The 13,476-nt window shown below is 38.9% G+C and overlaps 1 protein-coding gene across 2 annotated transcripts in view; it reads left to right on the forward strand.

Moving 5' to 3' along the window:
• Positions 1 to 13,476, forward strand: part of LOC149692762 (transducin-like enhancer protein 4) — a 53,285-nt gene that overhangs the window by 36,792 nt on the left and 3,017 nt on the right. For both annotated transcript variants that reach the window (XM_089868632.1, XM_089868633.1), the window contains exons 5-11: positions 5,503 to 5,565; positions 6,433 to 6,507; positions 11,311 to 11,340; positions 11,607 to 11,642; positions 12,299 to 12,623; positions 12,970 to 12,989; positions 13,056 to 13,217. In XM_089868632.1, the coding sequence (XP_089724758.1) occupies positions 5,503 to 5,565; positions 6,433 to 6,507; positions 11,311 to 11,340; positions 11,607 to 11,642; positions 12,299 to 12,623; positions 12,970 to 12,989; positions 13,056 to 13,217 (711 nt within the window). The remainder of the gene's footprint in view (positions 1 to 5,502; positions 5,566 to 6,432; positions 6,508 to 11,310; positions 11,341 to 11,606; positions 11,643 to 12,298; positions 12,624 to 12,969; positions 12,990 to 13,055; positions 13,218 to 13,476) is intronic.

Raw genomic sequence — 13,476 nt, forward strand, 5'->3', positions numbered from 1 at the left:
AATTCTAAATATATACGTTCTTATAAGGTAGATCATCATTATTTACATTAAATATACCCAACTTTATAATGTATAAAGGAATTCTGGATAAATATCCACGCGCTAGTCTTTAAATAAGCTAAGCCTAAATTTCAAACGTAGGCCTAATTAATGTTATTCTCGTGTTTCTTCGTGCACGTGATCTCTTTATAAAGGTCAAAGGAAGTATATACTAAGCCTAAATTTGAAAATTTCTCAAATTAGGCTTAACAATCAATGTTTACCTTGCGTTTCTGCACGTTAATGTTCAGCACGAAAAATGTTTTAAGCATGGGTGTGCAGCGGAGTAAACAGTTCTACAGGCGCCATAGGCAATACGTGGCTTCTTTATCCCCTGTAAGTTTGCTTCCATTATGGAAATTTGTAATATGTATTTTCCTTAATTACGCTAAGAGTTAAAAATAACAAGTACAAGAACGTAATTTAACTAAACGCCATTATCTCCTAAATATAAATAGGCCGTTTTAGTTCTTTATTCATTTATAGAAGTTTATAAACTAAAGTAAACTCAGTCTTAATGATATGTTTACTTCTTAGTTTATTTATCAACCATTATTCCCTTCCCCTCTGCGCTCCTCTTTCTCTCTCTCTCTTTATAAGAGCGCTTAAGTTTCTTTTGGTGGGTCCTTTTGGCTAATAAACAATTAGCGGGAGCTTAATTGTAGCCTGAATCCCCTTTCTCTCTAGCGTATACTCCCAAGGTTTTTGAAAAAGGGCGTCTGTGGTCGCCGCCAGTAATTTTTCACTCCTCTTAACAAGCCCTCTTTCTCCCCTCTCTCCTTCTCTCCCTCCCTCTTTGTCTCTACTCCTTCACTAATTTAAGCCTTCCCCTTCTTTCTTTTAGGGCCCTTACTTCCGCTCCGATTTCTGAGCACAGATCCCACGTGCTTTCTTTTTCCCGCCATAATTTTTTCTTCCGTGCTTTTCTCCTTTGGGAATGCGGCAGCGATTCCCGCGTAATTTCGAGCGCGCGCCAGAGGGGTCGGGTACTTTTATTACTTATTTTATTTTTTTTTTTGTAGTTGACCATTTAAAATTAAATTAACCGTGTTGCAATTGTTATATACAGGGTTCTTACGCAATCCACCATTTGTTTAATATTTTTTTAGTCTTTGAAGTCTTATTATTTTAACCGGGAAATTAACTCAAAATCACTTTGAGGTAATTATCCGACCCATCTGTTCTAGCCCTTTTATTCATTTTCGCGCGCACGCGGGATCGCGCCTTTTAGCTTTTCCGTTGGGGGCGGGGAGGAGGGAAAAAATGCACGAGCTAGGGAAAATTAATTGGCGGGGAATTTCACGCGCCACTCGCTTCTAACGCGAGCTTGTTTGAATAATAAAAAATTGTAAAGGGAGACTTGACTAAAGGCGGGAATAAAAAAAAATGTGAAAAACGCGGGAAAAGAGGGAAAATAATCGCGCGAGAATAATTTGCATGAGAAGGAGAGAAAGTCTCTCTCTTTTATATCTCGCGCATCAGCGCGTTTGTACACTGTTTAGAATAAACCACGCCCTCCTCTTGTTTTGTAGCTCTTTTTTCGCAGCGGCTATCAGTAGTGGCGCCACCAATTCTTGTCACCCTTAAACTCCTTGTCACTTTTATTCAAAACCCGTTTTGTCTCTTAAAGGTCAAATGAAAGTGTTATTAAAATTTAATTAATATCGAAATTCCAAAATTAGTCTTAAGAAATGGTTTTAAATTAGCGTCGTCTGTTTATAGAGATAAACTACGGCGATGGTAATTTCTTCTAAATTTTGGCCAACTTTAATTTGGCCTATTTTGGTCTATTTAATCAGTGTCAGTATCTCTTTAGGTGGTTTCGTTTACCAATGGGCGAACTAGAACTAGTCAGTCTTTAAACGGCTAGGAGGGAGTAGAAAAGGGAGTTTTACTCTTTCAGGGAGTAAGAGCGAGAGCGAGAGGGAGGAAGGGAGGGGAAAGAGACTCTGGTGCCCTAATGATGGTTGCGTGCAGGAAACATGTCGCCGGAAACAATTATAGCAATCATTTTTATTCCATGTCCCCACCCAACCTATTATATTCTCTCCAACTCACTCCGAAACTTTCCCTAAGCCTTGGCTGCTGTGTACTATATAACCTGACGCTTTTTTTCTTGTACTAACTTTTGTCCTAATGTTCTAATAGCGCTAGAGTGAGAATACATTAAATTCTGCCAATAATATTATCATCTCCATTCAGAGTGAAGTGAGGAATATGCCAAAATGGTGTGAGATTTAACTCTTCATCCTATTTGGGATTTGGTTTATTTGGAGTAGCTTTTCATCAATTTGTTATGTTTTAATAGTTTTAATTTTTGCTTATATTATTAAATATTCGTGTGATATTTAAACGTATTCGTGTTATCATCGCGAGTATTTAGGAGTGCGCGTGTGGTTAAATATTAGCGCGTGCTGTTAGAACACGAAATGGTATTAATTTCTGTACCAGTTCCTCTGGAGCGGTTTAACGTTTCTCTCTCCAAGGGGGAAACGTTACGTCGATAAAATATGGATATGTTAATGCCCTATGGTCAGGATTTCTTTTAAATGGTTTATTTATTAATTTAGATTAATTTTAAGTTAAAAAAGAATTTAAAGAAATTTAATTTCAAGGCTTGACGGGGAAGCTACCGTGCAGGGGTTTTGCTTCCCATGTATTTTCTATGGGCCCCTGTAGAAATGTTTTTCCCTCTGAACATCAAATTTTAAAATATAAAAATGTTTTGGTCTTTTAGTAATAATTTTATACATTAAAAAATTATAAAAAATAATTACATTGTTAAGGGGTCGGATACTATCCTATTCTAATATTTAAGCAAATTATTTCTGATTAAAAATAATTCAAATTATAGTTTAAATATAAAAACAATTAAAAAATTTCGGATATTATCTTCCAAATTTCCATAACCTTAGAAAAAAATTATTTTTGGTATTAATTAAATTAAATTCATGAGGGGTCGGACATTATCTTCAACTTAGGAGAAAATCAGTTTACTTTAATCCAAATGAAAAAATAAACATATTTTAAGTCGATTCTAAATTACGTCTGCCATAGCTACGTATTCACGAACCAATTAAATTACCAAACACTGAACCTGTCTTTCCTTATCTTTAAAAATCATCTGCAAGTATATCCCATTTTTGAAATCATAATAAAACACTCGCTCCATTTGCATATAAAATGGGAGGTTTTTCGAAACCCCTCCCCCATCATTCGGTGGGGGGAGAAGGAGGAGGGGGTAAATCCCCTTATTTTAAAAATATATATAACCCCCTTAACCGAACCCCCACCATATTATAATCCTTATAATCAATTTCTATCCAAAGGCAGAGGGGGAGAGAGAGAATGGAGGTAATACCCCCCTTGTTCGTGTGTGTGTGTGTGTCCCCCCCCACCCCCTGTTCCTCTTTACGCATTATAACCTAACACGAAATTTTCATTTCGAAATAAAACTAGACTTACTAAAGCCCTGGCTGGCTACTATAGATTGGGAAACATCTATAGGAAAAGAAGTAATAGGTGCGTGCTATATGGTGGTAAAGAGCGCCCTCTTTCGACGTTTGATTTGATTAGATATTTCCCTCGCATTTGTCTCCGGGCGCCCCCCTCCCTCCCCTCTCCGCATTTTATCTCTTGCTCCCTTTCTCTCTCTCTCTCTTGCTCCCTTTCTCTCTCTCTCTTGCTCCCTTTCTCTCTCTCTCTCTCTTTCTCTTTCTCTCTTTCTCTCAATCCCATATATTTATTCTCCTATATACTCTTTCGGATTTTTGTTAAGCTCTCATAGGAGGAGCAAGTGTTAATGTTGAACTAGGGTGATGTAGTCAGAGCTGGCTTAAGCGTACAGCTGAAGGGGCAGATATTTATGTGCCCAAGACTCAAAATAATTAGTCCCTCAATGTATTGTAAATATATATTTTATTGTTGTTTTTATTTTGATAAAAAATAAAAATAAAAATAAAAACAAATAATATTTTCTGCACCTTCTAAAATCAATTTCGAATTTAATTTGAAACACTATCACCAATTGGTCATTGAAGTTTAACTATTTTTGAGTTATCAAGATTAATTTTCCTGGCCTTTCCAGGTTAATTTAACATCTGCACCTTCCTGGCAAAATCGCAGCTTCCACTCACGACCTCCCCCCTCCACTCCCTCCTCGGCCTCATTCGTTTCTGTTTTATAGATCACTCTTTATAGAGCCATAGACTAGAGTCTATTAATACCATCCATAGCTTCTATAGAAATGGTTGGAGAGTGGAGTGAGTGAGGGAGAAAGAGAGAGGAAAGGGGTGGTTAAGAAGTAGGAATACACGTCAGAGTTTAAGCGCGTGCCGCCGCCGTTGCCGACTCTCGAGAACCTCTCCTCCCCCCATCCTTTCTCCTGCCACCCTATAGTTACAAGCATTGTGTAATAGGGAAGGGGAGAAAAGCTGGGTGGGGGGAGGGGGGTTGTCGGTCGCGTGCCGGGGCCCTCTAGCGGGCTGGCTCGCTCGCTCCGCAATTAGGTTTAGTCGACAAACCATTCTCTTCGATCAATAAGACAGTTCTAACCAATTGTAGATTGTACACTCGCGTGTTTTAGGGGATCTTCCAACCCCCTCTCCCCCCCGCGTGCCCCTCCTCTCGCGACGTTTCCCCTTAGGTCGGCTTTCCCTCAACCTTTAGTAACCTTAGCCTGTCCTCGCCTACGCCTATACACCCCGCTCTCGCTATCTCTCTCCACCCCCTCCCCCGCTATTGTTGTACGTCTATATACGCTCTACGTATAATCTATGACATGGAGTAGGGTTAGAGGCTCGAGCCCTCTAGCGTCAATAACGTATGAAAGGCGGGGGGAGCGGTGGAGAGAAGGAGAACGAGGGGATCTTCTATTCTCTGCCCTTGTTGATTTGATTTGACTAAGGGCTTTTTTCTATAAAAGATGGCTATGGATTTTTCCTTTCTTCTTTTTCTTTCTCTTGTTTTTAGGGAGTCGCCCTCTATAGGTGAACTTTATCTCTTTAATTTTTGGTGACGTTATATGATACGGTTTATATGATAAGTTTTAATTAGGTACTTTTTAAAATGTTTTACTAATAGAACTATATAATCTCTTATAGCGTATTATTTGTATTAGTATTTATTTGGTCAATTCAACGTCTAAAACCAGTGTCATTTTTAGGCCAAAGTAAAGAATAGAGAAGACCCACTAGTCGCCGCACCACAATCTCTTTTAGTTCTTGGGGTTTTAAATTCCTATTTGTATTATAAGGTTTCGTGTTTTTTACGCTTTAAGAACCCCTATGTCGGCGGTCACCGTTTTCTTTCTTTTTACGAAACATTGGATTGTTATATGTAAAAACAATTACTTATCGTTAAGCCTAAAAAATATTATATTAAATCTAATTTTAATTCAGTCTCTAATTTGACTTTATCGAGAACAGATGTGTAATTGTAATTTCTCCGTGTTTTTGTTTACAGACTGAAATCGCCAAGCGATTGAACGCGATTATCGCTCAGATTTTACCGTTTCTTTCTCAAGAGGTAAGCCTGAATTCTATTATATTAAATTTTACTTAATTATTAATTTAATTACTCAACTTAATGGGGAAAATGTCTTAAAACAATAATATATAATCCGACCCCCCTCCCCAATCCAATTAAATAAAAATGGTGGGGGGGGGTATTACGTCTGTCTCGCGGGGGGTTAGTGTCTCTGAAAATAAACGTTGGAAGAATGTCTTGTCCGTGGTAGGGAGGGCTAAAGGAACTCGAGAAGATGGACTGCAAATATTAACACCGAGTTTGACCATCGGCTAGCTGCGTGCGGCTAGAGTTCTATAAGCTGACGAGTAAAAGATAGCGGGTGGGGAAGCCCCCCGAGGGCTAACGTTCTATAAGGGATATGTACGGGGGTTCAATATTGACCTAAGCCCGCTTTAAGCTTTTGGTCAAACAAGGATTGGGGGCCCCCCGATGGTAAACACAGTCTGTATCGCCACTTTCAACCCAACCAAACTTCCCCGCCACCTCTTACAGGATGCCCTCTGGCGCGGAAAGAGCAAATATCTTTCGTCTTTGCGCAAAGCTTACGCGCTTCGGACCTCGCTGCTTCGCTTTTTCTGACTTTTCAAATGGAATTGCTTTTTACTTTACAATTGCTATATAGTTTAAGGAGCTATTTGCGTAAAATTGAAGTTAGAAATACTTCCGCCCAGGCTTAAAAAGTGTGGGAGTCCATATCACCTTGATTAATTAGATGATTAAAATTAATTACCTAGAAACTAATAGGCAATTTCTATCATTTGAGTTAATCTTGGTTAGGCTCGCTCCATTCACTCCGTTGTTTTGTACTTTAAATTTAAGCTATTAAAACGATGACCTCTAAGTCCGTTTTAATTAACTTTTCAGCATCAGCAACAAGTAGCGGCGGCTGTAGAAAGGGCGAAACAGGTGACGATGACGGAACTAAACGCCATCATCGGAGTAAGTAAATAAATTTACTTCAGGAAGTTGTTGCAAATTTAGAGTACGTCCTATAATTCGAATCTCTTAAAGGTTAGAACTTCCGTGATTGGTTTTAGTTTTGCTTACAACGTAGTAGATTAGCAGATTTTGCGAAAGGGGTGGGAGGAAAAAGGGGCATCGATTATGGATCCAACTGTTAAGCTTAGAAAACATATTTTATCGTTATCGTTCTACGAGAGGTTTGGCTTTTCAAAGATTGGGAGCGTTACGTTTAAAACTATATACTAATCTATAAAGAGCTAGCAAAGTGTTTATCACATTCTCTTTTCGGTGAATTACTCTCTACTGTCACGTGATATCGCAACCGTACTTAATCTTCGACCCGATAGCGTTGGTACCGGACCTCAAAGAACGTAAACAATACTATTTTATGTTGAATTACGTTTACAGTGGGAATGATTTAATTCCTCTGGGATTTGGAGGGTTTTGAGGTTTCTTTATCCGATACTTCATGGGTTGTTTACACGCGTGAAGGGTTCGGAGTGTATGCTTTAAGAGCCCAATTAAATCAAAGTAAGTTTGTAATTAACGACTAATCACTTAAATGAATACCTAATGGATCGTAACACCAATAATTATTATCCGATTTGAACGTAATTAGGTTGATTTTAAAGCTCGTAATTAACACTATTGAGGTTTTTTATTGGAGTTTATCTTTTGGGGGCACTTGTATCGTGTCAATCTTGTTTGTTAAGCTTTTAAGGCGCAGCTTTTTATACTTTAGAATATTTTTTCCCCATTTCTATTTACCCGGAACTATTTTATCGTATTAATGACTGCGCTAAGCCTCGCCAGCTTATGTTTAATCTGTTCTATAGTTTGAAATGTGTACCTTACGACGTTTTGAATATGTACACGGGCGGAAGCTCGCCAAAGTGAAAATTCAACTTTATGTTTTGCCTTCTGAGTTTTCTAATAGCCTTAAGTCAACATTATTTATACAAAAGCCGAAGCGCGCCGTATCTAAAAGCACGGAGGAAAAGCTATAGGATACGAGGCGTTTTTTAAAAGAACAAACAAGAGGGAATTGCGACTGTTTAATGACATCGAAAAACACTCCGGAGCTGCGTGGCGCGTTATAATGCTTACTTATCGAGCTAGGAGAAATTCATTTAAGCCTGCCTAAATTGCGCGAACCCAAAAGCAACGTTTTATTCCTAAGTATGACCAGAAGTGAGATGAGACTAGAAGTGAAGGGCTCTAGCATTGATAGTGGATCCTGGCACTAGTGAACAAATTTGAGGATTTTATGCCGCTTCCCACGCGCCTACACTACTGAGAAAAAATTGGTCGAGTTCCAAAAACATTTCCTACCCCCTTCCCCTCAACCTAAAGCGGCCGAACACGGACACGGCTCCTTGAATCTAGTTCGGCCGTCTACCACCGCGAGCGTCTCACGTTTTAGAGGGAAAATTCAGAAACCGCTACTAGAGGGCCAACCGTTGGTGTGTTATCAAGAATATTCACTTTCGCCGAGTGAAGAATTTGGTTACCTCAGTACTTCTGGTCTCATCTCACTTCTGGTATGACGTACTAACTCTTTTGCCCTGTTGGGGTAGTAGCCATGTTGAATAGAAAATAGTCCAAGTTTAATTAAGGCTTGGACATATTTCGTTCAATTCAAACATCCTTCAGTAATCATTATACGTATTAATTTCCCAACGCAATAATAACCTCATTTTTCTCCGGGCCGTGTATGTATTATTCTATATCCTTTACCCTACCTAACATGTTAACGCCCGTTTTAAGCCTTGGCTCCTTTATTCCCTTCCCCTCCCCCCTTGTAGTTGGTCGAATCCCGCGTGCGATAATGGGTGTCGCGTGTCTCGGATCATTTCCCGCGCAACTCTTTCTTTTTTTCCCGCGCTTTTTTGTCCAGCCTCGTGCAAAAGAAAGGAAAGGAAAGAAACGCGGGAAAAAGAATAGGGTGTACCACGCCTCCTTCTATAGATCTAAGACCCGGGGTTTCCATAGACTAATTTTCGAGCAATATAGATTTTCTTGCTCCGTAACGCGTGACAATTTTTATATACATACTTAGCCATCCCCCCTACATTTCCCCCCTCCCCTCCTCACTTTTGGTTTCAAACTATTGTTCCAACACCATATGTTACTGTATGTAGTTTTTTCAGAAACATAATGGAACTCGGCACGCTCTTGTCACAACCGTACATCTATAGTTTTGGGGTCAAAGGTAATACGGGTAAAGGCAGGGACTTGGAAATAGGGGTATATCCTTAAACCCTGACTTTCCAAATAGTTGCCTTTCTCCGTATTGGCTCTAAAATGGTTGATACGTTATTTTCTGATTGTTACACAATAGCGCTTTATAATTTGGACCTCATTTTCTTTACACAGTATAATATATATATTATAGGTTTTTAAAGGGAGCGTGAATCGAATATTCGAGTAATTTTCCATTCAATCTCTTATAGTTAATTTTTAAAATATGTTAATTAAAATTTTTTTATTCATTCACTTCACTACACCTTTAAAATATCATTTTAACCCTTTAAACGTAACGAGAGTAAATTAATAGGGAGTAAGCAACCGTAAGAAATAAATAAGACGCAAAATTGGAAACATTTCGTCGCGCGTGACAAGATACTCCGATAGTTTTTGTGTACTCTTGTTGATATCCATTATGTACAGTGACTGTTGTTCAAATATTCTCCCAAATGACCCAGGCTACTTTACGTGTACTTAGGGCTCCGGTTTGTACTTAAAATGTAGGCCGTTTGCTATTAACTTAGTTCTCCCTTATTTGTTTACATTCTCAAAGCGCGCTTGCATTAGAACTTTGGGAATGGAGGAACCCTAATGTTTTTCACCTATATACATACCTAGAGTTTTATTTAACTTACTAGCTGAGTTGCCCGCCCTACGGGCGGGCAACTCAGTATGCCTTAGTTAAATATTTTAATTCTTGTATCGTCAAAAGTCCATAACCACGTTGGCATCCATCAATAAAATTAGGAAAAATTTATATGAAAAATTGGGATTGGGAGTGAAACGTTAGAATACAAAATACGTTATTTGTATTCTTACGTTTTACTTGCAAAGAGCGTGCGAAAGTTTTATTTTAACTCGTGGAGCCAAGGCTTACTTCCCCGCTTTTCTTCCGACCTATCGCTATAATGGAATGCAAATTTGAAATTGTCTGAATTTGCTAATGGAGTCTCGGTTGTAAAGAAAGAGGGAATGGATAGTTTCCACACCCGGAATTAGAGAAAAACGAAGGCGAAATTGCGAATTAAAGAAAGTTTCCGACAACTTTCTAGGAATTTCAGTTTCTTTTAACTTCGTGTAGTTTTTTTTTTTTTTTTTTGTTTTCTTTCTATCTAGCCGATGCTAATTTCCTAAAATTTTAATGTCAAAGTTATGGAATATTCAGCGAGAAAGAGAGATGTTTCGATAATTTTAATTTTTAAACTAACTTTTCACTACAAATTTATGTCGCAAAAACTTAAGGGGTTAACTACTCCGTACATTCGCGATTACTCGAGTTCTAATCACTTTTCGAGCTGAGCCTTGGCAATTAAAAGCCGAAGTAGAAGGGACGCGATATTACTAAACTGAAACTTGTAACGGAGAGTCTGGGGAAAATTCGATCAAGGATTGAACCGAGTTATCTTATCATGATAAGTCGCTTCAGCTTTGATCCGATACGAGAGATTCGAGCTCGTTTTAAGCCTCTGCTCCGGGGAGGGGGGATGGAGGAAAGGGACGAGGCTTAGCTTATATACATTTTAGGAGGGCAGAATAGATACGTTATTCCACCTAGTCTGATCCTGGCTGGCGAGAGACGCGTGTCTATTTAGGCCTAATATCAGTCGCCGAAGGCTTCCCTGTCAACTCCATTAGCCTGACAATACATCAGGCGTCAAAGCGGACTAGTCCAGCGGGTTTCGCATTTGCGACATCGGCGTTAACGCCTGATATGTCTGCAACGTGCTATTTTATATTAAAATCTATCAGTTTATAGGTTAGTCTTAACCAGTTTCTTAACCCCGGGGTTTAGTTTGACTCGTTTCTTAAGCCTAATTTGAAATACTTATAAAATCGATCATTTCTCTGGTAATTCGAACAAGTCACGCGCTCTAATCGAAATATGACGTCATCGCTCGTGCTAAATTGATCATGGCGCGTGCACGCTCGTGTTGAAAAGTGGCGGGAAAAGGAGCCCCCCTATGGTTGGTGGGTGTAGAAGGGGGTAGGGGAAGGGATGACTCGATTTACACGCCGGAGAGTTTGAACGATTATGACCTTAATCAAATTTGCCGCTCCGCTTAGGTAATCCGGTCCGCGCACCCCCTCTCTCGGGAACTGGCTCGTGAACTTAGAGATGAGGATGGTGGGAAGGATGATAGAGATGGGCGGCAGATCAAATCGGCGGAAGCTGGGAATAAGGGGGGGGGAGAGAAAAGTTAGGGATCGAGGAAAAGGCGTCAGCGATTCATTAAATATCGAGTAATTATGTTAAAATTAGGGAGGCTCATAGCCTTCCCGTCCCTGTGTGCTGAATTTACAAAATGGGGGATCAGATACTAGCTCCTTATCTTCCGAAAGATGCTCGTCACTAACTACCATAGGCGTAATATACTTGAAAACGTTATACACTTTTACAGCTTCTATATGAAATTAATAAATGAATTTATTAATTAAGGATTAGTATTTATATAGATTAAATAGGATAAGATTAAACTTTATCTTTTCTAGGCACATTATAATTAATTTTAATTATTTTATTATTTCTTTTAGCAACAACATAGTGGCATAGCGCATCTAATGGTTCGTATTTTAATCTCTATTTTAAATTATCTTATAACTTCCAAATTAAACTCCCTAACTAACATAATTCTATATTAACAAATACCCTTTCTTGGGATCTTTTCTCTCGTCTCGTTTTGTTTTTGTTATACTTATTTTGTTTTACTCGTTTGTTTACTTATCTTTATCCTGGTGTATTTTTACAATTATTTCATCTCTCGTTTTCTGTCTCCTGGTTTTATCTCTGGTTTTCGTCTGTCGTTTGTCTTTCTCTATTTCTTTGACAGAGCCTGTTGCAACCCGAAGGCCGGAAAGCGTTGCAGGTGAATTAGAATCTCTTAGACCCGACCGGTAACGACTAAATACCACAACCATCAAAATCTCCATTTTTAATTAGAATTCAGATTTAATTTGTTTTCCCTTTAATTAACCACCTAACCTGACCACCCCGAAACACTTATTATTATTATTTTATTTTTTTTTTTAATTTTTCCTCTCTCTCTCTATCTCTCTCTCTCAAAGTCAATATATTAATTTATTTTATATTGATTTTAAATCTTAATTGAATGTATAATCAATTAACATTATCTAAATTTCCCATATTTTCGAAACATCATTTTCTATCCCCTATAGTCCATTTTTTTCTCCCATGTCAATCCTTCCCAGAAAAAAACTCTTATTTGTTTTATTTGTTTAATATTATTATTATTTTTATTTAAATTTAATTAAAGTTAACCTTAAACGATTAGTCACGTTAGGAACCGATCAAAACTGTTTCTTATTTATCCATATTTCACTTTAACCTTTTAAAATTGCCATTTTTAAACAATTGATTGCCATTAATGTCTCTAATGGAATAAGGCTGAATTCACGCGGTTTTGGTCGGAATTTCATTACAAATAATATTCGAAACATCGATTCCATGATTAATTTGGGTTTTTCTTTATTTTTCCTATCTTTTTTTGATCCGGGAATTTAGCAACAAATGCACGCTCAACAATTACCACCTCACGCGCACGCTGCACCACCTCTTCCCATGATGCCTCACGCGGCGGCCGCGGCTTTGGCCGGACTGCAAGGACCAACGTTACCTCCCACTAGTGCCACGGGTCTCCTAGCCCTGTCCAGTTCTCTAGCCGCGGCTGCCGCCGTTGCCGGAGGAGGGGCCGGTTCCGGTCCAGCCGTCGGACCAGGTGGTCCAGCGCATTTAGCCGCTGCAGCAGCGGCCGCGGCGGCGGTCAACTCTGGCTCAAGTTCAGCCGGACTCAAAGACCACCGTCTAGAAGAAAAGAGATCTAATAGTGGTAAGTACCTCCGGGAATGGCTTCCCATTGTTATCTAATATCAAAAGAAAATAGAAATAATGTATAAAGTTTACATTAAATCTATTTGCTTACCTGCATGGTATTACCCGAAGAAAGAACGTATCAAGGGTGTCGGTGCAAAATCTGAACCCTTTATTTAAAATTACTTCCTGTCTGTTCGCGAACGGGGAAAAAACACTTGATCACGGTCGAATTTAATCCGAGCTTTGGGAAAATTCCAAAATTGTCACGAATTTAGGCTTATTTCGAGTTTTACTTTATTATCGATTTATCAAAAGAGTGGCGCAAATATTTTACACTAACTATATTTTCCATTCCTTTTCAGCTCATAACGACGATAGACAAGTAAGTAGACGAATTTGTTTAATTGGGGAAGGTGGTTAATTTTGTCGCCGCTATTTATTTTGGCAGCGTAATTCATTGTCACCTCTTTCGTCGGTTCAGGAGCGAGACAAAAGGTCACGCGGGGGTAGTCGGTCCCCCTCCGAACCCCCCGAAGACAAGAAGCGCATTAGAAAGGAGGAGAAACACGACCACGTGAGTTCTCTCCGCAAAAGATACGAGCAGTCCAGGGTAAAACTCTTATACCACTTGTTTAAACATTCGCGCGAGAGCTTAAGCAAACCGATTGAAAATAGCTTTGCTCAATCTCTCTATTTTAAGAAGGAATTTAAGCGAAGGCCGTTCTTGATTGATCATTTATCACGAATTTAAATTGGATTTCGTCTAGAAAATAAATTCCTTCTTAATTTGTAGCGTACCTTTGTGGATTCCAAATATGATGAAAAAGTTAATTGTAACTTGGCCCACTTTGTTACCCCCATACTTAAGA

The sequence above is a fragment of the Phalangium opilio genome, unplaced genomic scaffold (assembly GCF_054372755.1).
Source record: "Phalangium opilio isolate 3A_F unplaced genomic scaffold, DU_Popi_V2 ptg000024l_1, whole genome shotgun sequence".
Classification (NCBI taxonomy): Eukaryota; Metazoa; Arthropoda; class Arachnida; order Opiliones; family Phalangiidae; genus Phalangium; species Phalangium opilio.